Below are 26219 nucleotides of genomic sequence, written 5' to 3' on the forward strand. Positions count from 1 at the left end.
GTTCCTAGACATATTAGCCTGGAAAATGGAAACTATTCATTTTCCATCTCTCTACGTACACAATATAAACACAGAATAGTCAAGATAATCCCCATTGATAGATTTGTTTGCTTTTTTTAAAAGAGGAAAAAACACTTAATATTTACTAAGGGGCTGTTAACATATTGCATATTTTGCACGCACAAGTTTGTCATTTCCAATGGAGATGAGCAGGCTTGTACTTGCATTTTGGGAGTCTGTGTGGGTACTAACGCCCCAGTATTTTGATGGGGAATCTATACTGCTCAGTGAGCGCCGCCTTTCAGATAAGACATTAAACCAAGGTCCTGATTCTCTGTGGTCATTAAAAATGACAGGATGTCCTTTGAAAAGAGTAGGAGTTTAACCCCGGCATCCTGGCCAAATCTGCCCACTGGCCTCTGTTCATCATGGCCTCCTAACCATCCCCATATCATAATTGGCTTCATCATTCTGTCTCCTCTCCACTAAGCAGCTGGTGTGTGGTGTGCAGGTGGTGAATGAGGAGATTCCCCCCAAACATGTGTAAAGCGCTTTGAGTGTCCAGAAAAGTGAACAGCCCCTTACAAAACAATATTTTTTACTTGTCTAGCAAATACTGTAAGAATTTGCAGAAATTATTACTAGAAACAAGACAAAAACATGAAGTAAGAAAAGTTTTTTTTGCACTGTAAAGTCCAATCATTGTGTTTTTGCTTTAAACAGTGAAATGATACAGCCTTATTTAAGTCCAAAAAAAAAAAACTACAAAAAGAAATTGAAAAATTGACAAAAGAGATCATCAAATTTTATCTGGTTAAAAACTGCCTGAATTTCAAGATCGTCCATAACTATTTTTGGATTGAATATCTCCTGTGTGTGTCTCTGTTTGTGAAACAGACTCGTGGGCAGATGATGGCCATTACCAGTGTGATGTGGGCTGGCAGAACTTCCAGACGGGCTGCTATTGGCTAAACTCAGACAAACTGGACTGGAGATCAGCCGACAGAACATGTCAGAAGATGGGGGCTAATCTTGTTAGCATACACACCCTGCCAGAGCTCGAGTACATCACCAAACATATGAAGAAAGGTATACACAAGACATATTCACATTCACAATGATGAATATGCAGCTAATACAGACATTTGGTTATTATATTATGTTATGTTATATTATATTATATTATATTATATTATATTATGTTATGTTATGTTATGTTATGTTATGTTATGTTATATTATATTATATTATATTATATTATGTTATGTTATGTTATGTTATGTTATGTTATGTTATGTTATGTTATGTTATGTTATGTTATATTATATTATATTGTATTGTATTGTATTGTATTGTATTGTATTGTATTGTATTATATTATATTATATTATATTATATTATATTATATTATATTATATTATATTATCTGGCGTCGCCACAGCGGAATGAACCGCCAACTTATCCAGCATATGTTTTACGCAGCAGATGCCCTTCCAGTCGCAACCCATCACTGGGAAACCCATACACACTCATTCGCACACATACATACACTATGGACAATTTAGCTTGCCTAATTCACATGTCCTGCATGTATTTGGACTGTGGGGTGAAACCGGAGCACCCGGAGGAAACCCACGCGAACGCAGGGAGAACATGCAAACTCCACACAGAAACGCCAACTGACCCAGCCGAGGCTCGAACCAGTGACCTTCTTGTTGTGAGGCGACAGCACTACCTACTGCACTACCTACTATATTATATTATATTATATTATATTATTGTCACTTTTTTTATTATCTTTTTGTCACTGTGTGTCTTAGATATAGAAGAGTTGTGGATTGGTCTTCATGATACAGCAATGCAGATGAACTTTGAATGGACGGATCGCACTCCAGTCATCTTCACTTACTGGCATCCGTTTGAACCCAACAATTTTCGAGAGGTTAATGAGGACTGTGTCACCATCTGGGGCCCTGTGAGTATTTAAAAATGTGACCCTGGACCACACTAATATTCTTATTATTAGTCTTATACAAATTTAGTTGTATTTGTGGCACAATATAGCCAAAATCCACTGTATGAGTCCAAAATCTTTAGAATATTTAGTAAAGATCACGTTTGTGTCATTTTTGACCAGTAATATTCATTGCTAAGCGTTTCATTTGTACAACTTTAGAGGTGATTTTCTCAATTTTGAACCCAGATATTCAAATAGTAGTATAGTATATACTAAAAAATAGTATATTATGTAGAATATTATAATACTATATAACTATAATAGTAGCCACAGTCATATCACCCTGCAGCCGAAGACTCACTGAAGCTAAGCAGGGCTGAGTCTGGTCAGTACTTGGATGGGAGACCACATGTGAAAACTAGGTTGCTGTTGGAAGTGTTAGTGAGGCCAGCAGGGGGCGCTCAACCTGTGGTCTGTGTGGGTCCTAATGCCCCAGTATAATGAAGGGGACACTATACTGTCAGTGGGAGCTGTCTTTCAGATGAGATGTTAAACCGAGGTCCTGACTCTCTGTGGTCATTAAAAATCCCATGACACTTCTTGTAAAGAGTAGGGGTGTAACTCTGATGTCCTGGCCAAATTCTCTCCATCGGCCCTTACCCGGCACTTACATGGCCTCCCAATCATCCCCATCCACCGAATTGGCTCTATCACTGTCTCTCCACTCCACCAATACCTGGTGTGTGGTGAGAGCACTGGCAGCATTCTCCTGTGGCTGCCGTCGCATCATCCAAGTGGATGCTGCACACTGGTGGTGGTGTGGAGAAACCCCCCTCATGATTGTGAAGCACTCTGGGTGGGATGGCCATACACGATAAATGCGCTATATAAATAAGCACATTACATTAGTATGTCCAAATATTGTCCTTGTTTACTCTTATTTATTATTTCCAGAAAACAGAAAACAGAAGACTATTATGACGAAGGTTTTGTGGTCCAAGGTCATAAATACGTAATATAATATAATATAATATAATATAATATAATATAATATAATATAATATAATATAATATAATACGATATGATATGATATGATATGATATAATATAATATAATATAATATAACATAATATAATACGATATGATATGACATGATATAATATAGTATAATATAATATAATATAGTATAATATAATATAATATAATATAGTATAATATAATTTTAATATAATATAATATAATATAATATAATATAATATAATATAATATAATATAATATAATATAATATAATATAATATAATATAATATAATATAATATAATATAATATAAATAGATAAAATGTTACAATAACAAACCAAACATCAATGTAAAGCTTGCTTATTATTATTTAAAATTGACCCTTATGACTGTTTTTGTGGTCCAGGGTCATAAATATAAATATTTATATACAAATTATGAGTCAAAGCATCCTTAAAAAGCATCCATGATTAGAATATTTGTACAATAATTGTTTAGAATTTTCAGATTAGAATAATTTATAAAGACTCGCGTAACACTAAAGAAATGATGCAGAATTTCATTGTTGTCATGACAAGAGTTAACTACCTTTTAAACTCCATCAAAACATGAAACAGTTATTTTAAATTGTGGTGATATTTCGCATAATTGCAGTTTAGTTTCTACTGTATTTAAAAAAAATAAATGCAGCCTTGATTCAGCATGAGTGGCTTCTTTGCATGAGCATAATATACAGAGTGGGCCATTTATATGGATACGCCTTAATAAAATGGGAATGGTTGGTGATATTAACGTCCTGTTTATTAACGGCCTTAGTATATGTGAGGGGGCTTGTAAATAACTCATGAAAGAATAAAGTTACGTTTAAAACCAAGCACACCATTGTTTTTCTTGTGAAATTCCCAATAAGATAATTAAGGTGTAGTCATATAAATGGCCCACCCTGTACTATAAAACCCACCTCAAACTTTTCAGTATGAGCTTAATTGTAATTCACTCATAGTATGTTTTGCAGCCAACCTCATTCCTGTCAGACTGATGCTAATGGATATGAATCCTTTTTATTTTATACTTGTAATTAAGACAGTGCAACCTAACAGGCTAAATTTATAGCAGCTTCATACTGATAACCCCTCATTATACTGTGTGTGTGTGTGTGTTTGTAGGAGGGCCGCTGGAACGATAGCCCATGTAATTACTCTCTGCCCTCCATCTGTAAGAAACCGGCCCAGAAAGCTGACGACCGGATACAAGACCACGGCTGCAAACGGGTAAATCACTCCAGGCTTTCACTTTGGTTGCCTTTTTTTCCTTCCGCCTCTCTGTCTTCTCTCTTTTAATTCATTTTAATCCTCTAATTATGCCTTCTTGTTTTGTTCTCTGCAGCCCCTGCTGTCTTGTGTTTGTTACTTCTGTTTAGCTGCATTTCTCCTCCTCCGTACTTTCCATCGCTCTCTTTCTCTGTGCATAAAGAGTCCATTCAGGGTCGCTGCTGTGTCATGCTGTTAAAACTCCAGATGTGGTCAGCAGAGCCCGACCTGACACAAGCGTACAGTAAACAGAGAAGTCTGACTCGCATATGCTAGTACTCATAACTCAGAACTGCTAGCGAGGACAAAAATGTGAGGTCACGGGCTGAGTTATACTAACAAATGCAAAATGTGCATACGTTGGCGAAATTCTTTCTTACATTTAAAAGATACTGTGTTTTTTTTAATACATTATGGAATTGTGGGTACATTTCAAGCATTTTCTGTTCATTTGGCTTAAACTGGAATGATATACAACAAATGAGTAGTCTTTAGGATGACACGGTGGCGCAGTGGGTAGTCACTGTCGCCTCACAGAAAGAAGGTCTCTGGTTTGAGCCTAGGCTGGGTGAGTTGGCACTTCTGTGTGGAGTTTGCATATTCTCCCTGTGTTGGCGTGGGTTTCCTCCGGGTGCACCGGTTTCCCCCACAAGTCCAAAGACATGTGGTATAGGTTAATTGGGTAAGCTAAAATTGTCCATAGTGTATGTGTGTGAATGAATGTGCATGGATGTTTCCTAGTGATGGGTTGCAGCTAGAAGGGCATCCACAGTGTAAAACATATGCTTGGCAGGTTCATTCCGCTGTGGCGACCCCTGATTAATAAAGGGACTAAGCCGAAAAGAAAATTAATAAATGAATAAGTAGTCTTTAGTAAACTCAATCCATTATTAAAGGTGCGGTATGTAATTTTGACACCCAGTGGTTAAACTAGGTATTGCACTCCTGGTTCAAAACACACACAAGCGCAGGTTGCCAGATTGAGGACACCAACAGGAGTGTGCCTGACTATTGAGCCTTAAGTGTGATTTAAGTTGTGTTCAATATAAAAGCAACGGCACACGATAGAAGGAATATTTTCATATTAAAAGAAGTTTTTGTTCTAACCAACACTTGAAATATATATATTTTAGAAACGATTTCTAAATCTTGCAGCTGAACAACAGGATAAACTGCCAGTGATCACCTCAGGTACACCTCATGCGCTTTATTCACTGTTAAACGCTAACAATGTGAGTTTGAAAGCCATTTTACATGACTTATTGCCTTACTACTGAAAGCAGCAGCAACCATGTCAAACTGAACTTTAGAACTGTGACTCAGTGCAAGCCAACACATAGCAGTGATTCAGCATGTACATTTAATAATGTTTAAACGAGGATATCGAAAATTATATTCATATTAATAAGGTTTAATATGTATTTAATTAGATTATAAACCTTACCATTTTGTTAGAGTGCAGTAAGTGCACTATTCTACGCTTCTGAATGGCTGCATTTCAATTTCTGTTGTGTTTCGTCTGGTGCTAACAGAAATAATTGCTGATCACTGCAAATCTCATCACATAGCGTGTTGTTAGGACACGGGGTTACAATGTAACCTGTTCACCTAATGTTTGCTATTTAATAACCACCTCAAGTGGAACTATGAATCTGCATCTCATTTCAGAGTCCGTTACTGTCCACCGGAGGTCGCATTTCAATCAGGGACGCATACTGTACTTTGAGAGCCTTTCTGACTGAATGAATGAAATTCGCAGTTTTTCACCCAGTGCTGAAATATAATTGGCTTTTGGTGGGTTAAATGACCAAAACAAAAACAGTAGTTATGGCACAGAACCGACATTTTCAAAGCAGAATATCTGACTTTAGCATTATTTTTCAGATAAACACGAATGTTCACTTAGCATGTTTCTTAAATATCTGCAAACATATTATGGTATTTTTATGCATTAGAAGAGTCAAAAACTTACATACAGCACCTTTAATTACTAAAATATAAAAAAAAAAACTTGTTTAACCTTTTAAGCCATTAACAGAGTTGATATTTACTCAGATTTTCTGCTTTAGCTCAAGATGCTAACCTCAATCCAGATACCATATAGCATGTCTAAAAAATAATAATTTTATGTATTTTCGTCAAATTATAGGTTTCATTCATTCATTCATTCATTTTCATCCGCTTTTCCGGGGCAGGGTCACGGGGGCCACAGTCTTAGGAGAAAACCCAAGACTTCCCTCTCCCCAGTCACTTCCTCTAGCTCCTCCGGGGGGATCCCAAGGCGTTCCCAGGCCAGCATACAGTAGTCACATACAGTAGTCTCTCCAGCGTGTCCTGGGTCTTTCCTGAGGCCTCTTCCCGGTGGGACATGCCTGGAATGCCTCCCTAGGTAGGTGTCCAGGAGGCATTTGAAATAGATGCCAGAGCCTCCTCAGCTGACTTTTCTTGATGTGGAGGAGCAGCAGCTCTAATCCGAGCTCCTCACCCTATCTATAAGGGTGCGTTCTGCCACCCTGTGAAGGAAACTCATTTCGGCCGCTTGAATCCGAGATCTTCTCCTTTCAGTCATGACCCAAAGCTCATGACCATAGGTGAGAGTAGGAGTGTAGATTGACCGGTAAGTGGAGAGCTTTGCCTTTTGTCTCAGCTCCTTAGTCACCACAACGGACCGTTACATCAACTGTATTACTGCTGCCGCTGCACCAATCCACCTGTCAATCTCATGTTCATTCCTTCCCTCACTCGTGAACAAAACCTCAAGATACTTGAACTCTTCCACCTGGGGTAAGGACTTTCCTCCAACCTGGAGATGGCAAAGCACCTTTTTCCGGTGGAGCACCATGGCCTCGGACTTGGAGGTGCTGATTCTTAACTCAGTTGCGTTACACCTGGCTGCAAACCGCCCTTGTGCATGTTGAAGGTCCATGTTCGATGAAGCCAACAGAACAACATTGTCTGCAGATAACAGAGATGAGATCCTGTGGTCCCCAAACCCCTCCAGCCCAAGAGTGTGCTTTGAAATTCTGTCCATAAAAATTATGAATGAAATCGGTGACAAAGGGCAGCCCTGCCGGAGTTCAACATGCACTGGAAACAAGTCTGACTTACTGTCGGCAATGCGAACCAAACTCATACTCTGTACATACACGGATGAGACAGCTCTTAACAGAGTGCCTATGCATACTCCCAGAGCACCTTCCACAGAAGGGACACGGTTAAATGCCTTCTCCAAGTTTCAAAATGTAAATGATAAATTGTAAAAATGTAAATGAGAAATTCATTGAAATATCACAACAACAGAATTGGCATAAATAATCTACTATTGGTGTATCATAAATATATTGTTCAACACATTTCTTGAAAGTTTTGGGGAGACAAATTAATTGTTTTATGTTCATTTTGCTTAACATTTGTAAAAACGATTAAGTTAACTTCATTGATTTGTGTTGTGACAACATGAAGGAATTGTGTGGGACCCAGAGGAAGTGACATCACTTGAAGCAAGTCACATGCTTTTTCTATCAGTGCTTTAAAGATTGTTATAGTACTTTTTTTATAACCAATGAAACAGAGTTTACCAGAACATAGGGACAGACACAAAATATGTTTCTTTTTATAACTGAAATTATCAGTAATAATAAAAAAGCCTTTAAAAAGGGAGTCTTTAAGGTAATATTAAAGTTAAATATTTTGTTCCAATCACCTTCCATAAATTCACATCTCATTCACTGTACTGATAATTTAAGCTTCATCACTCACACGTTTGTCATTAAGGTCTATCTATATAAATCCTCCTTTATTTTCAAAAAGTGCAGTTCTGCTGTTACCTTGCCGTGACCCTGATAATAGACATCTGTTAAAGAAGAGCTGTGACCCTGAATGTCAAAGCACAGGTCAGAGTGCAGAGGCTTCTTGAGGACACACTGAAGCTTTAAATCAGTCTGACAAAGTTTCCTAATGCTTTTTAGACCAGAATGTACTGTTGCTTTATTGGTCGTATGCTGCTATGCTGTAATGCTGGGCGTTTGCTATAATTTGCAAAATAAGTAAGCAATGAGTAATTCATACTTGTAGCTCAAATAGTGAAGAAGTCCAATTTGGATTCTTACGTATAACTGTTTATATTCACAATATGTGACAAAACCAGCCATAATTGTATATTTTTGGAAATTGATGAATAATGGATGTCTTTCAGATTGATGTATGGTTTGTTTGGATAGGACAGTATTTGGCTGAGAAACAACTGTTTGAAAATCAAAGTATTTCAAAAATCTAAATATTGAGAAAGTGGTGTTTAAGTTTCCAAATTAAACTCTTAGCAATGCATATTACTAATCAAAAAATTAGGTTTTGTTATATTTATAGTAGGAAACGTACAAAATGTCTTCACGGAAGATGAATATTCTAATTTTTTTGCATAAATGGAAAAAAAAAATCTATAATTTTGAGCCAAGCAATGTATTTTTGGCTTTTCCAAAAATATTCCTGTGCAAAATAACACTGGTTTTGTACTCCATGGTCACTTGTTTTTTTTTTTTAAAGAATGCATCTTTGCAGAAAACAAGAAAATACACAATTGTCCTCAATACACAAATATTCTGTTTTAAAAATGTGTTTTCCAAACAGCTGTCTTTGTTTTGGTCCTTTTACCCGCCCAATGCCAGTTAAGCCAATTATATCTCAGTAGCCTGGGTTACCTTGCTGGAAAACAGCGAGCGTATTTCATTCATTCAGATTCAGTCAGGGAGGCTCTCAATGCATGCGTCCGAAATGCGACCTCTGGTGGACAGTAGCAGCCTCCGAAATGAGGTGCGGTTATTAATTAGCAAATAATATAAATATTATGAGCGTAAACATTAGGTGAGCAGGTTACATTGTAACTCTGTGTCCTAACAACACGCTACGTGACGAGATTTGCAGTGATAAGCAATTTGACTGTTTGACGAAACACTACAGATATTTAAATACAGCTATTCAGAAGCACAGAACAGTGCACTTACTCACGAAATGGTAAGGTTTATAATCTAATTAATATTATAATATGATTGATATATATATATATATATATATATATATATATATATATATAAATTATTCCTTCTATCACATGTCTTTGCTTTTATTTAGAACATAACTTAAGTCAGACTCTCTCCTCAATCTGGCAACCTGCGTTGCGTTTGGTTTGATCCAGGAATGTAATACCTAGTTCAACCACTGGGTGTCAAACTTACATCCTGCACCTTTAATAATAATAATGTCATGTGCCATTTTTCCATATATTTAACACATTTGAAAAGTTAACAAGTGTAGGGTAAAAATATAAGACATTAACACTGTTGATTTGTAGCTGCCCAGTCACTTCATACACATGAAAATCAACAGTTGTATAAGAATGTAATGTTCATTTTTGCGATGATCTGTTAAATGTTGGACAGTGAGGAAACACATGTGTCTGAAACAGCACAGCAGAGCAGACAGCCGGCAGACAGGTCAAGTTACCGGCTCTGGCCAAGTGCTGACGTGTAATTTAGATGCATTCCTTAAACGTGGGCGTCAGTGTGTGTGCATACTCTGTGTGCGAGTCTGCATGTTTTGTCCTGCTATTTTTTAAATGAATGCATTTGCCATAGGTCAGATTTGCCTCCTGACAGAACCAGCTTAAAACAAATTAAATTCCTTGCTAGTTCTGACAGGTTTATGCTAGTAGACATGCAGTGCTGTGATCAGATCAAGACAAGATAATTGATAAGTTTAAAGATGAGTTAAACATAATTACAATTGGAAATTTACTAAATATATTGATGGAAAGTCCTCTTTTTCTTAATATTCGAAAGATTTTTCCTAATCATCGGGTTTTTTATACTGTATTTTTAAGAAAGTTCTCATGACAAAATATATGACTGGGAAAATAGTCTGCAGGTGCGTTTTGAAAAGTTCTAACTATTCATCTTAGGAAGTAGGGCTGAAGTGACATACTTTACGAGTATGAATGCAGGAAAAAAAAACTCATCAGACAGTCTCTTCAGACCTCAGAACTGAAGTGAAGTGTGAGAACTGCATGAAATATGAGCTTCTGTAACTTCTGGTTTGAGGTGGTTGTGACCCCATAACGAAACTCCTACTTAAATGAAGGATAAAAATTAAAAACAGTATCATAATATGTTACAAAAAAATTATAATAAAAAAAAAATTCAGCTTTTTTTGTTTAAGTCTTATTTTAAACCCATAATCAATATAAGCTATTTTACCATGTATTTATGAATTTTGCATCAAAATGACCAATACATCACACATTTGTACCTAAAATGTCTATATTTGTACCTCAGAGTTTCAAGATGTATACTTTTGGTCTATTTTTGGTACTTTTATTTGACCCTGTGATCACAAAACCATTTAAATAGAGATTTATACATCACATGAAAGCCGAATAAAATAAGTTCAAGTTAAAGTTGACCAAGTTTATAGCAATACAAATTACTAAAAAAAAATCTGTTTTGACATATTTACTGTGGGAAATTGTCAAAATATATTCATGAAACATGATCTTTTCTTAATGTTCAAATGATTTTTTTCTTATCATTTTGTGAAGTTTATTTATAAACAACTTCAAGAGGATCACGTGCTTATGATTTACCACAGCCGGTCTCGCATTAGCTAATCATGATCCCCCAAAATGATTCCTAAGTTACTATAAATAACCACTGTCTTCATTCCACATTTATCTTTGTCTGGAAGAAACCCCCCTTCTTCCCCCTTCTTCTCTTTTTTTCTCATAGATTGGGCTGCATGGCGGCCCAGTGGTTAGCACTGTTTGCCCCACTGCCCCGCTGGCTCTGGTCCTCGCCTGGCCAGTGGGTGTTTGTGCAGAGTTTGTATGTTCTCCCGGTGTTCGCATGGGTTTCCCCCGGTTCTCCAGTTTCCTCCCACTATCCAAAGATATGCATCATGCATCAACAGACTAAGCAAAACAGGAAATTTGTCTAGCTCCCTTAATTCCTTCTCAACGTAGTTTAACTTAGCCACAACAGCCGGGGCGTTTTTGAGATCTACCTGAGATCAATCTCCCCTCTCACTCTGCGAACCGGAGGTAGCCCTGAGCTCGAGGTGGATGGAGAGCTCAGGGCTCTCTCACAGGACAGCATGCCAAACAAGCTTATGATAAATCATCAGCTAAATGTGAACTCTTGAAGACCCATTTAATATATTTCTTTGCTATTGCACTGTACAAAATGACTTGTTGTTTTGACTTAAAAAAGTTTGGTGATTTCCAAAAATCAAATAAATTATATTAAACTATTAGAATTACCATATTTTATCCATAACCTACAAACGATAAAAATAATATTTAATAGTTGCATTAAAAAATACAACATGCAGGGAGACACGGTGGTTAGCACTGTCGCTTCAAAGCAAGGAGGTTGCGGGTTCAAATTCCGGGCCAGCAGGCAGTCCCTGCAGTCCTCACAGTCCAAAGACATGCGCAATAGGTGAATTGAATAAATTAAATAGGCCACAGTGTGTATGAGTGTGTGTGTGTGTGTGTGTGTGAATGCGAGAGGGTGTTTCCCAGTACTGGGTTGTGGCTGAAAGGGTGTCCACTGCATAAAACACATGCTGTAATTGTTGGTGGTTCATTCCACTGTGGCGACCTCTGAAAAATAAGAGACTAATCCAAAGGAAAATGAATAAATGAATGAAAATAGCATGCAAATAAAAAAGGCATCAGCCTTTTGATTTTTCCATTGGATTGTGATCACTGGGGTGATTACATTAGAATTAACGACACAGCAATAGCATCAGTTACAGAAGATTGATTTTTACAGCACAATGTTAAACTTACACTGACACTTTTACAGTGCTTACATACATTAAAAATAAAGGCCACGACTAGGTATGGGCTGATATAAGATTCTGATGATAACCTTGGATTAAAATATCACAGTTTCACTGTAGTGTGATTACTGCTCTAAAATAAATTCTTTTTAAATGTCTGGGTTAAAAACTCAAACTTTTTCCCCATTGAACACAACATATTTTATTTGGAAATAATAATTAAAATATTTTGGAGCAGTAAACATGGCAGGCTAAATAATTCAAATCAATCATTGACTTCTGCTTTCTTCTCTTCAAAAACACAGATTTCTTTACAATTTAAAACAGCATCTTTAGATATCTTTTCTGCTATAGATACTGTTAAAAACTTTTTAAAAAACGCACATATAGCATAGGAACGATATAACAGAAAATTTTGGTTGTTTTAAAACAGACTTTTCTGTTTTAAAAAACTTCATTATGTATTTGAACAGAGAGTATGACTGTATCTCTTTAAATTTTGGGTGTACTTAGTTACAAAGTAACTAGTTACTATTATTAAACTATACTGTAAAAAATACTAGGTTGCCCACAATTCCTTCATGTTGTTCCAACACAAACCGATTAAGTAACTTAATCTGGACATTAAACAATTCAGTGTCCGAAACAATTCAGTAATAATTAAATGGTTGTTACTGTTGCACTTTTTTGTGTGGTCAATATGCTTGTGTTTATAGGCCTATTGGTGTGTGTGTGTGCGCACTGTTGTGTGCAACGTTTGTATGTTTAAATCCACCTTCGATGATAGTAGGGGTCGCAGGTAACTTAAATTGTTATTTTGGGGGTTGCAGAAAAGTTTCGGAACTCCTACTGCATAAGACAGAACAATATGCAGATTTTGCCTCAAACACAACTGACTGGTGTTTCTTCTGTATGATTTCAAAACTGTGCATGAAATATAAGCTTCTGTAACTTCTGATTAGCAGCTGACAAAAGCGGTTACAACTTGAATCAGGAAAAAACAATGACGCATTTTTAACAACTTGCTCTGTTGAATTTCTGCAGGGTTGGAAATGGCACAGTCCCTCCTGTTTCAAAGTTGGAGAGGAATCCCTAACTTTTAATGATGCAAAAGAAATGTGCATTAGCAACAATGCCACACTCGCCATAGTTAATAACAGGTACTGAATGCAAGCATAACAATATACAGTGTACAGAATCAGAATTCAATAGTTTTTCCTGAAATGAAGGAATAATGTAGCGCATACTGTGTGTGTATCCAGGTTTGAGCAGGCGTTTGTGAGCAGTCTGGTGTTTGGACGAACTGACGATCAGTTTTGGCTCGGGCTGAATAATGAAAACAGCTCCGGCACATTTGGCTGGATAACCGGAGATGAGCTCACATATACCAACTGGAACAGGGACCAGCCAGGTACAAACACACAGTCATATTCGGGACTAGATATCCAAGTTCGGGGAGTAACGAAAAACTTCATTATGTATTTAAACACAGAGTATGACTGTATCTCTTTAAATTTTGCGTGTGCTTAGTTACAAAGTAACTAGTTGCTATAATTAAACTACACTGTAACAAATACTGGGTTGCCAACAATTCCTTCATGTTGTTCCAATACAAACTGATTAAGTTAACTTAATCTGTACATAAAACAATTCAGTACCCCCCCTCCCAAATTAAGAATTGTAAGGTTTTAGCTCATTTTAAATAAAATGCATCAAAAATAATTTTTAAGTGTACATTCCTGGTGAAAAAGCAAAAGTAAGGGGTTTCTTTTAATTTGAGGTCATTTACATACAGTTACTTATAATATACTTGCCTTAAATAATGTAGATAAATTCACCAGTTGTATATAAATAAATTCAGAGAAGCAGAGTAAGATTTATTTGCTGAAAAAAAATAAATTTTCTGACTAAAGAATATTTGTAAAGACCACTGCATATGCTTAAGAAAAAATATGTTTAAAGATTAGTTCATGACAATATAACAAAATTCAGAAAAGCAATTATCTCTAAATGGTAACCGTTTACTTGAAAGGGTGTTCATAAGACTGTCATGAAACCTTTATAACCATGTCATGAATGTTAATGAGATTGTATGGACGCTCATAGCAACTGTCGCTCAATTATGTTATTTTAAATACAAAAATGACATTGTTTGTTATGACAACTTGACTTACAGTATTAATGTCTCATTAAAAGCGTCATTACTCTGTCAAATAATTTTTTAAGAGCCTCATTATTATTTAATGATGTTTTAGTGACAAATTCAGCTTGTACCACTTTAGTTGAGGTAAAACAATATATATATATATATATATATATATATATATTAATGATGCTGTTACAAAATTCATGACGTAATTATAATAGCTTCATGACAATCATGTTTATGGTGGATTTATGACTATTTTTGTGGTCTTGGTAATGTCAAGTTGTTACGACAGACAAAAACAGGTTGTGATGTACAGTATTTGTGTGTCAAGTCGTCATAACAAACTATGTCATCTTTGCATTAAAAATGTCATAACTAAGTGAATGACACTTAATGACACTTAATGTTGTTATAAACATACATAACTCATTCACTTCCATGACGTGGGTGAAGTCATGATTATAAAGGTTTTATGTCTTACGAACACTCCTTCAAGTAAAGAGTTACCAACTAAATATTTCTACTAGAGAAGGTTTTAATTGTCCAACAAATGCACATCTTAGAAACAACTAAAAGTAAATGTATGCTAATATATGATAAGTATGAAACATGAAACTTGTGAATATTTAAAAATGACTATTACAATGAAACATTTAGTTTTAATACATATATTGGTTCAATATTAAGTATCAACTTTTTAGAACAAAATTAATGGGCCTGTTTGACTCGAAGTGAAAGAAATAAGAGTTTTATTTCTATTATGCATTGAGATTTGTGTGGATTTTTAATATTTGTTTAAGTAATTGAATAACTTATTGCGTAAGTAAGTTACTCTTGAAGCATTAAGAAAATGTAATAATGCAATTAGTAATTTGTTACTTATTTAAAGTATGCCAATACAAGCAATACAAATGCTAATGGTGATGTGCTGGTGTTGCAGCGCAGGTAAAGGGTGGCTGTGTGGTGATGGTGGCGGGTCAGGCTATGGGTCTGTGGGAGGTGAAGGACTGTGCCAGCATTCGCTCCAAATACATCTGCAAACAGAATCAGGGCTCATCTTCCATTCCCAGCCCTCCTGCGCCTGTGCCTACACCCTCTCTGACCGGATCATGCCCTTCAGGGTGGAAAAGCAGCAACTCGTTCAGGCACTGCTACAAGGTGGGTGTGGGTTTCCCTCGTTTGACTGAAACTGAAAACATGAAACTTCACTGAAATTATTCATTCATTCATTTTCCTTCAGCTCAGTCCCTTTAATCATAAGAGATCGCCACAGCAGAATGAACCACCAACTTATCCAGCAAACGTTTATATATTTATTTATTTATTTATTTATATTTTATATAGTTATACATTTATAATATTTATTTACACAGTGGAAGCCCTTCCAGCTGCAATCCAGTACTGGGAAACATCCATACACTCTCATTCACACACAAGCACTATGGTCAATTTAGTTTATTCAATTCACCTATAGCGCATGTCTTTGGAGTGTTAAACCGGAACATCAGGAGGAAACCCATGGCAACACGGGGAGAACATGCAAACTACACACAGAAATGCCAACTGACCCAGTCAGGACTCGAACCAGCGACCTTCATGCTGTGAGGCGACAGTGCTAAGCACTGAGCCACCGTGTCACCCATCACTAAAATTTAAGACATTAAAATATATTATTTTATGTTCGTTTGTTTTCACAGAACGATTTTCTGATTTTCAAACTCATTTTACCTTCATGTAGCAAAGTAACTAAAATAAGAATTATAATGGCATATCAAATAATAAAACTGAAAACACAGTTGCAAAGATTTTAAGAAAACATTTATCCTAAAGTTTGTTGACTTATTCTAAAATAATCCCATGTTGATGTTTTATTTTGCATTAAATCCCAATGAGTTAGTTTGTCAATATTTTACCCAACAATTGGTTAAAGCAACCCAGCATTTTCCCACTGCATTTAAATTTTGAATTTGAATAAACAACATGCTTATTTAAATTGTAATTACATTTTAATTGTTATGAAATATCATATAAAATAAAAAATATATCATAAATAATTATCTCACATCTCTGCAAATGTAGTTATGTTAGGTACAGAGCATGTACAGTTTTTCAATACTCAAACATTGGGTGCTGGAGGGTTCATGGGAGTATGCCCACCAGTCCACATGTGTTTTGTGGACTTAGAGAAGGGATACGACTGTGTCCCTCGTGGCATTTTGTGGAGGGTGCTCTGGGAGTATGGGGTCAGGGGCGCTCTGTTCATACAGGGACGAGACAGCCCTTAACAGAGGAGTTTGATTCACATTGCCGGCAATAAGTCAGACTTGTTTCCAGTGCATGTTGGGCTCCGGCAGGGCTGCCCTTTGTCACCAATTTCGTACATAATGTTTATGGACAGAATTTCAAAGCACAGCCTTGGGCTGGAGGTGTACCAGTTCGGGGACCACAGGATCTCATCTCTGTTATTCGCAGATGATGTTGTTCTGTTGGCTTCATCAAACATGGACCTTCAGCATGCACTGGGGCGGTTTGCAGTAGAGTGTGACGCAAATGGGATAAGAATCAGCACCTCCAAGTCCGAGGCCATGGTGCTCCACCGGAAAGAGGTGGTTTGCCATCTCCAGGTTGAAGGAAAGTCCTTACCCCAGGTAGAGGAGTTCAAGTATCTAAAGGTTTTGTTCACGAGTGAGGGAGGAATGGAACATGAAATTGACAGGTGGATTGGTGCAGCGGCAGCAGTGATGAGGACGATGTAACGGTCCGTTGTGGTAAAGAAGGAGCTGAGCCGAAAGGCAAAGCTCTCGATTTACTGGTCAATCTACGCTCCTACTGTCACCTAAGGTCATGAGCTTTGTGTCATGTCCGAAATGACAAGATCCAAGTGGCCGAAATGAGTTTCCTTCACAGGGTGGCAGGACGCACCCTTATGGATAGGGTGAGGAGCTCTGTCACCCGTGAAGAGCTCGGAGTAGAGCTGCTGCTCCTCCACATCGAGAGAAGTCAGCTGAGGTCGCTCGGGTATCTGTTTCGGATGCCTCCTTGACCTAGGGAGGTGTTCCAGGCATGTCCCACCGGGAGGAGCCCTCCGGGAAGACCCAGGACACGCTGGAGGGACTATGTTTCTCAGCTGGCCTGGGAATGCCTCGGGATCCTCCCGGAGGAGCTAGAGGAAGTGACTGGGGAGAAGGAAGTCTGGGGTTTTCTCCTAAGACTGCTGCCCCCACAACCCGGCCCCGGAAGAGCGGTTGAAAAAATGAATGAATGAATATACAGTTAGACATGGCTATTTTACTAAAATGGAGTTATCAGCAAATGTCTGCGTCTGGGGAAATAAGTGTGTTTTATTTTCATTGCAGCTATATGAGCTTTTTCCACTCAAGTTTCCCCATTATTTGTCAATATCCACAGTTATTTAAAACAGCACTGGTTATGCCTGCGCTTTTATTTTATTTTTTGCTGTGTGAATTATTAACAAATAACCAGTTTAATTAAACAAGTAATTTATACAAGTTTACAATTTTACTTACATTGTAATGCAATTGATATATAGGTAACACTTTGCAATGTATGAATGTTATTGTATTTACTAACATGAGCATCCAATGAACTATATATTTATTCAGGTATTTATTAATGTTTGTTAATGTCACTTCATGAAAATGAAGTTGTTCTAAAACAAAAAAAACTGTGGTAATTTCATAGTTCTTTGCGGCAAAATGTAAAACAAAAATAGTTTTAACAGTAATAAAGCCAGTTTAGACATAAGTTTAGAGAAGTTTTCGAGAAACAGGTAATAAAAAGAGCCAAAAATTATGATCTCAGGTTTATTAAAATGTGATAACTGATCTTTCATGAATCCAGTTTAACGCCCTGTAAATGTCAATGTTCTGTTCAATGATCAACTAATTCTGAAGTTAGTCTATAAAGCTGTTGTTGTGTGTTTGCAGGTTTTTCACGCAGGCGCACTGGAGAAGAGGCTGACGTGGATTCAAGCGCACAAGTTCTGTCAGAAACACGGAGCTCAGCTGGCCAGTTTCAGCACACCGGAGGAGGAGGCCTTCGTCTTCCAGATCCTCCATGAGGCCTTTGGGTATGTGTGTGACATGAAGGGTGCAGGCCTGAAGTCCACTGTGTGTTTTCAGTATATAAATCTCACACCACTGTCTGTTTTTTTTTTTGTTGTCGTTTTGTTTGTTTATTGCCAATTTTTTACACTCCCTAGAATATTGTTTTTGTTGTGTTTGCATCATGTGTGAATTACCTGTTCAAGGTACAATAGTGCCTAACAGTTCTGCATTCTGATTGGCTGCGTGGGCAGGGAGGCGGAGGATCATGAGCAGCACTGGCTGTGGATCGGAATCTCCCGCCGGAATAGTGACAGTTGGACATGGAGTGACGGATCAGCTGTAGGTGTTTTAAGATACTGTGACTTTTATTCTATATTTTTTCATTGTGTTTTATTTACTCCTCCTACATCATACATAAGTTTCAATGTAACTCTTTAATAATTAAAATAATTAATTAATTATAATTAATTATTAATTATATAAAATAATTATTGTGAAAAGCACTATACAAATATACTTGAATTGAATTAGTTAATGGATTTACTAACACGACCAAACAATACGTTTATTAAAGTATATATTCAGCTTTGTTAATGTTAGTTAATGAAAATACAGTCGTCAGTGTTAGTTCTTGTTAACTTACAGTGTATTAGCTAATGTTAACAAGCACAACCTTGGATTTTAATAATGCGTTAGTAAAGGTTAAATTAGGATTAATAAATGATGTACAATTATGCCATGCGTAATTGTTCATTTTTATGTTCGATTTTTTTTACATTATTATGTTTATGTTATATGTTAACTAACATTAACCATTTAAACCTTATTGTAAAGTGTGACTAGTTTCTCTAAATTACCAATAAGTACAAATAAATAAGCTTCAGAATTCCAACTATTAAATTAAGCTGTTATTCTTCAGGGTTCTGAGTCTTTTTATCCATTTATTTTAAAAAAATGTCCAATTATTCATGATTTATTGGATAAGATTTTTAAAAAATATTTTATTTATTTATTATTTAATCATAAAAAACACTCATATTCTGTACATATCTGTAAAATTGCTACTTTTTTTATAACCTGTAAAATAAATATTCATTATAAAAATGGAGTAAACAAATCATAATTTATGCAGGTCTAGAAATCACACAAAAAAGAGAGTCTTCCTTGTATATCCAGGTTTACCAAGATCAAAAAATATAGTTTGTTGTTTGTTTAAGCTACTTATTTAAAACAAGCTGTAAAAACACAATCCATACAGTTTTTGTGACAATTTAATTGTTTTATGTTTAATCCACTTGAATTTGTAAAAACTAATAAGCTAGCATAATTTCTTCATGTTGTCCCAAACCAAATAAATTGTGTGGAACAACATTTTTTTACAGTGAATATTTATTTATTTATTTATTTATTATATTTTATAAACAGGAATAGAATAAAAATTCATCAGGCATAAGCATGGATGCTGTTTTTCTTCCTGCTCTGTAGAACATAAAAACATACAGACACCATTAGCATCTCATCCATCAACACATGACAACAGTACAAACAATTACCAAACATATAAAATGAAGAGAAACAGGGTACTATCTCAGAGGCTACAGCGATATTTGACCAACAGATAATAAGCATGAGGGTGCATGTAAGGTTCTTCAATGTCAAAATAAATTAATTTTAAAAAAGATAGAAAAACAAGGAATAAATCAAAACAATCCTAGTTTTTGGTAATTATTAAAGGTGACTGCAGTGGAAATTAACTGAAGTCCCACTGAACTAATAGCAAATAGTGACATTTGAATTTGCTGCTGTGTCAAATATTGAAGTACCATGGAATCAATATGTGCTACTATTACTTTACCATGGTGCCACCTTAGTAGCTTGTTTTTAGAGATTCTAATATATAAAAACAATTTTTTTTTTTCTGCTAGGTGACCTATCAGAACTTTGGACGGGGAAATTATGGGTCTGCTGAATGCGGAGCAGCTAACATGGCCGACACCAACTGGCTGGGTTCCCACTGTGAATCTGAGCTAGACTGGATCTGCAAAATACCCAAAGGGAAAGTAGAAGAGGAACCTGAGAGCCACGAAGGTCCATTACAGAGCATATTAATCCATAACGCTCCCTTTTCCACCCCTAAGAAAAATAATGTGACTGAAGTTTATATCTGAACTGAAAATGATTTTGAATCTAAGCAGATGTGACTGTTTGATATTTGTTTTGTGTGCAGACACTGGTTTAGAGTGGGTTGACTTTGAAGAGGCTCAGTATAAAATGTTTGAGCATCGCTCCACGTGGGACCAGGCTCAGAGGATCTGCTCCTGGTTTGAGGCCTCTCTGGTGTCCATGCACAGCCCGAAGGAGAATCAATTTTTGGTTAGCACTTTACGCAAGGTACGTGCACATAGCAGACTTGCACACAGTCCTTAAATATACAGTTGAAGTCAGAATTATTAGCCCCCCTTTGTAGTTTTTTTTTTTTTTTTTATATTTCACAAATGATGTTTAACAGAGCAAGGAAATTTTCACAGTGTGTCTGATATTTTTTCTTCTAGAGAAAGTCTTATTTGTTTTATTTCACCATTTTTAAACACCATTTAAGGGTCCAAATTATTAGCCCCTTTAAGCTTTTTTTTTTTTTTGATTGTCTACAGAACAAACCTTATTAGTTTTTACAAATTTAGGTGGATTGAACATAAAACAATTAAGTCGTCCCAAAAACCTCAACAATTGTGTCGTTTCAACTTATTTTAAAGATGTATTTCGAACAAACCGTCATTTTTTTGAGTGTGATCTGGCATCAAATTTCCAAACGTGTCCAAAAAGTGAAGACGCTGTCAGCTTTTTCATGTTTTTTCAACCACAGGTTTTTTTGTCTAATTTTTAGACCCACATGAAATCTCTGGCCGCTAAAATCTGCAGAATTTTAGCTCATCATTGAGTCTATTTATTTATTTATTGACTTATGCAAATATGTGTAAATACAGTTGAAGTCAGAATTGTTAGCCCCCTTTGAATTTTTTTTTCTTTTTTTAAATATTTCCCAAATGATGTTTAACAGAGCAAAGAAATTTTCACAGTAGGTCTGTTAATATTCTTTCTTCTGGAGAAAGTCTTATTTGTTTTATTTCAGCTAGAATAAAATCAGTTTTAAATTTTTCAAAAACCATTTTAAGGACAAAATTATTAGCCCCTTTATTCTATTTTTTTTTTGATTGTCTACAGAACAAACCATCGTTATACAATAACTTGCCTAATTACCCTAACCTGCCTAGTTAACCTAATTAACCTAGTTAAGCCTATAAATGTCACTTTAAGCTGTATAGAAGTGTCTTGAAAAATATCTTGTAAAATATTATTTACTGTCATCATGGCAAAGATAAAATAAATCAGTTATTAGAAATGAGTTATTAAAACTATTATGTTTAGAAATGTGTTGAAAAAAAACCTTCCCTCTGTTAAACAGAAATTGGGGAAAAAATAAACAGGGGGGGCTAATAATTCAGGAAGGCTAATAATTCTGACTTCAACTGTATATATTTAGTAGGTTTTTATAGTTTTACTTCAGTAATTTTATTGAACAACATGCAAATGCTTAGATTATTTCTGTACAGTTTGTAAAGTAATTGATTCTGTCCTTTAGTAGAAATATTATTTGAAAGACTTAATTGTTTATCAAACATGTGGTTTTATTTGGATTTGCATTGTAAACCTTAAATAAATGTAGTATTTTTATGTGATAATTTTTTTTGTTACTGTACATTCAAAATTATTCCGCATAAATCCGCAGATTTTATTTGACAAAATTCTGCTCAGAAGTAGCAAAGCAATGTGTGCTGATACTTTATTCACAATTCAATTCAATTTATGTTTATTTCTATAGCGCTTTTACAATGTAAATTGTGTCAAAGAAGCTTAACATAGAAGTTCTAGTAAAGTCCAGATTTCACAGTTGAAGTTCAGTTTAGATCAGTTCAGTGTGGTTCAAATTTCACTGCTAAAAGTCCAAACACTGAAGAGCAAATCTATCCATGCGCCGCTCCACAAGTCCCAATCCAAGCAAGCCAGTGGTGACAGTGATGAGGAACAAACTTCACCAATTCATGAAAGCGAAGGGAAAAAAAACTTGAGAGAAACCAGGCTCTGTTGGCATGACCATATTTCTTCAGGACAAACTTCCTGTGTGGAGCTGCAGTCTAGGTGCCAGAGGCTGGAGAAGCTGGACGTCCATCGTGGAGAAGTTGCAGGTGTGAGTAGGTCACCAGTGGGTGTTCAGGCTGGTCCACAGGATCAATGCGGGGACTCGTTTGTCACGGTGGTCTTTTAGGAATCAGTCTCATGCTCTCCACTTCTCCATGATCATCACAGCATCAGCTCAGGATATGTCCTGGTCCAGGAGTATGGATACCTTGGCATCATTTCTTCACAGGTCTTGGATCACATCAATGGCGCTGCATCATCTCTGGGGGCCTCGGGATGAGTATCCCCAGGTGGAAATAAAATAATTAGCACATTCACTAGTTATGTAGGACATGAAAGAATGACACAGAAGTAAACAAGTAAACAAAGGTGGTAATAAAAATTACCTTTAAATGTATATTATCATGATCTCCTGTGATTCGATCACTAAAAGCATGTGTCCGAAAATCATACAAGTGTCCTTTTTACGTTTCAAAGAAGATTGAATGTAATAATGATATTAGAATGAGATAATTTCTTGTTTTATTTTTGGTGTGAATATTTTGTGTGGAGCATTTATTTTTTACAGTTCTTAACTTCTTGACTGTATAAAAATTTTATTTGAAATACTAATTAGGAATGGTGGGTTTCTCTGTGTCTAGATGTCCCGTCAAGAAAATGACCTGTGGTGGGTCGGGTTACACACATTTAAGAATGATGGGAGATTCCGGTGGTCTGATCATTCAGTGCTCAACTATGTGTCTTGGGGGCCAGGACAGCCTCGACCAACCAGCAAAGAGACGAAATGTGTCCAAATCTCTGCCTCAAAAGGTCTGATCCCTTTAACACACTTACAGATAAAGACAAAATTATTAGCCCTCCTGTTCAATTTTTTTGTTAAACTCTTTTTCAAATATTTCTCAAATGATGTTTAACAAGGAAAAGAGATTTTCAAAGTAATTCTCTTTATATAATTATTCAGGAGAAAGTGTGATTTTGAGTTTAGCTGGAATTAATGCAGTTTTTATTCTGTTGTTATTAACCCCCTTAGGATTTTTTATTATTATAATATTATTATATATTATTATTTTATTTTTATTATTATTCAATTCGCTGAAGAACAAACCACTGTTGTCCACTTAACCTAATAACCTACTTAAGCCTTTAAAGGGCCATGAAACCCTCCTATCTCAGCTGGGTGTTTCCACACCTCTAGTTTGAAAAAAGTCAGGAAAGTGGGTGAGTCTTGCTCTGTTTAGCTGGGAGTGTCGAGTAGTGAAAGAGGGAAGGACTTGCATGAAAAGAGTTTCAGTTCGAGGCAAAACAACACACTGACGCAGGAAAGAAAGACAATGGCTATGTTTACATGGACGTCAGTAATCAAATTATTTTCCAAATTCTTAATTTGTCGACTTTACTGCAGTTTGGCACTTTCACTTTCATTCAGCAACATTTAATGCATGCCCCCATGACAAACAAGATAATGGATGCGAGGAACTGTTGGAAGAATGTAGTTTTAATGGAATGTTTGATACCGCACACCGAATGGGAGAAAAAAAAGCCTCTGCTTTTTTCTGTAACTTAGATGTACTCTGTAGGTAGCACCAGAAAGCCGTGTGTGTATAAACTATCCGGTCACAAAATGCGGCAAAAATCCTACATGACAGTAATAGTTTGATTAAGGTGGTTACATGTTTACATTCGGAGAGCAGCATTTACAGCAGATCGTTCAGTCCATAATATTGTAGTGATATTAACGTACTGTAAACTTAGTAACTAAATCATTTTGACTAAGGTATGTCTTTAAAAACTGAAAGAGTACTGCTGACGATACTAACTAACTTATCCATCTGAACAAACATAAACAAAGACCACTGATCACGCGCTTACCAAATCTGTAGAGACAGGACAATCAACACGAACTGGAACTGTGTCTTTTTTTAAAACGAGACGAGCAGCAAATCCAGATTCCACCATTTCCAGATGCGAGAAGCTCTCGGGTAGAAATATTCCTTACAAACATATTTTTTGTCACGTGTTAGCAGAGCACTTCACTCCACACATGAGTCCAGCTGCGCTCTCATAGCGGGGAAATGAAAACAAAACTTTTGTTGCAGCACATTTATAAATGTCATTTATAGCAATGTTTCCTAATAATTCTTCTTCTTCCACTTGTTTTAATTACGCCTGGCTACACAACGTGGCGTCTCTCTGAACACTGTTAAGTAGGTAAAGTTAGGTAAACACAGTCTTCAAAGCTATATCATGCATATTAATGAAGTTGCGCCTCATTCACAGTAGAGCACGCTGATTGGTTCAAACCAAGTCTATCTCTTGAGTTAATGATGAAAACTCAAAGACGTCACGTTGTACACGCCAGTACAGACATCCAGTCTCCACGCTGGAATTTACAGAAGGATCTAATCACCGTGACGCAGCTTCAAAATTTCTTCTCAAACCAGAAGAACGAATTTGCTCTAAACAACGCAAAAACAACCAATTTTCACTTTTTAGTGAAATATATTGGGCTCAAATGCGGGACATATATATGACTGTCAACAGCTCAAATCATTTGTTTTGGTGTTTCGTTACCCTTTAATTTGCAGTTTATGCTGAATACTAGTATCTTGCAAAACAACTAGTAAAATATTATTTATTAATATGGTTCAGCTGCAGTGAGTTTAGAGAATTATCAAACTCACTGTCGTTTCACATATCTTCTCACATATTACTCAAAGTCATAAAAAATACTTAATTTTTAGAGCTTTATTTTTCTCTCAGGTGACTGGTCAGATCAGAGGTGTCATGTGGATCTTCCGTATGTGTGTAAGAGAGTGAATGTGACGGGAACCATCCCTCCTACACCCTCCCTGCCTTTCACACCCGCCGGCTGCCCTCAGGGCTGGACTCCTTTTCTACACAAGGTAAAAAAAATAATAAACTTCCACAACTTGTCTGATTTTACACAGGATTACACTTACAAGGATGTTCAACCCTAGTTTATATATATATATATATATATATATATATATATATATATTTATATAAACTATGCATACATACATACATACATACATACATACATTCACCGGCCATTATATTGGGTACACCTTACTATTACCGGGTTGTACCCCCTTTTGCCTTCAGAGCTGCCTTAATTGTTTTTGGCATAGATTTAACAAGGTGCTGGAAATATTCCTCAGAGATTTTGCTCCATATTGACATGATAGCATCAAGCAGTTGCTGCAGGTTTGTCGGCTGCACATCCATGATGCGAATCTCCCGTTCCACCAAATCCCAAAGCTGCTCTATTGTATTGGGATCTGGTGACTGTGGAGGCCATTTGACTACAGTAAACTCATTGTCATGTTCAAAAAACCAGTCTGAGATGATTTGCGTTTGGCCGTAGTACATGAGTGTGGGTTAATGAATGTGTATAGGTGTTACCCAGTACTGGGCTGCAGCTGGAAGAGTAATCGCTGTGTAAAACATATGCTGGAATAGTTAGCAGTTTATTCTGCTGTGTGACATCTGAAATAGAGACTAATCCTAAGAAAAATGAATGAATGAAAAATATTGCATGTGACTTTTATTGTCAGAAACTGATTAACTCATTAGTTTACAGTAATCTTGATAGTTTTCGCAGGAGACGGGAATAAAAATATGATTGCTTGTTAATGTTATCTGAAAAGGGCAGTCATTTCAGT

At 36.3% G+C, this 26219-nt stretch overlaps 1 protein-coding gene across 1 annotated transcript in view; it reads left to right on the top strand.

The window, feature by feature from the left end:
- Positions 1-26219, top strand: part of mrc2 (mannose receptor, C type 2) — an 86410-nt gene that overhangs the window by 43232 nt on the left and 16959 nt on the right. The window contains exons 7-18 of the mRNA XM_056453309.1: positions 898-1089; positions 1821-1975; positions 4144-4248; positions 13165-13280; positions 13383-13531; positions 15210-15427; positions 18217-18359; positions 18588-18675; positions 20262-20424; positions 20564-20727; positions 23175-23343; positions 25294-25436. Of these exons, the coding sequence (XP_056309284.1) occupies positions 898-1089; positions 1821-1975; positions 4144-4248; positions 13165-13280; positions 13383-13531; positions 15210-15427; positions 18217-18359; positions 18588-18675; positions 20262-20424; positions 20564-20727; positions 23175-23343; positions 25294-25436 (1805 nt within the window). The remainder of the gene's footprint in view (positions 1-897; positions 1090-1820; positions 1976-4143; positions 4249-13164; positions 13281-13382; positions 13532-15209; positions 15428-18216; positions 18360-18587; positions 18676-20261; positions 20425-20563; positions 20728-23174; positions 23344-25293; positions 25437-26219) is intronic.

This window comes from Danio aesculapii, chromosome 3 (assembly GCF_903798145.1).
Source record: "Danio aesculapii chromosome 3, fDanAes4.1, whole genome shotgun sequence".
Taxonomy (NCBI): Eukaryota; Metazoa; Chordata; class Actinopteri; order Cypriniformes; family Danionidae; genus Danio; species Danio aesculapii.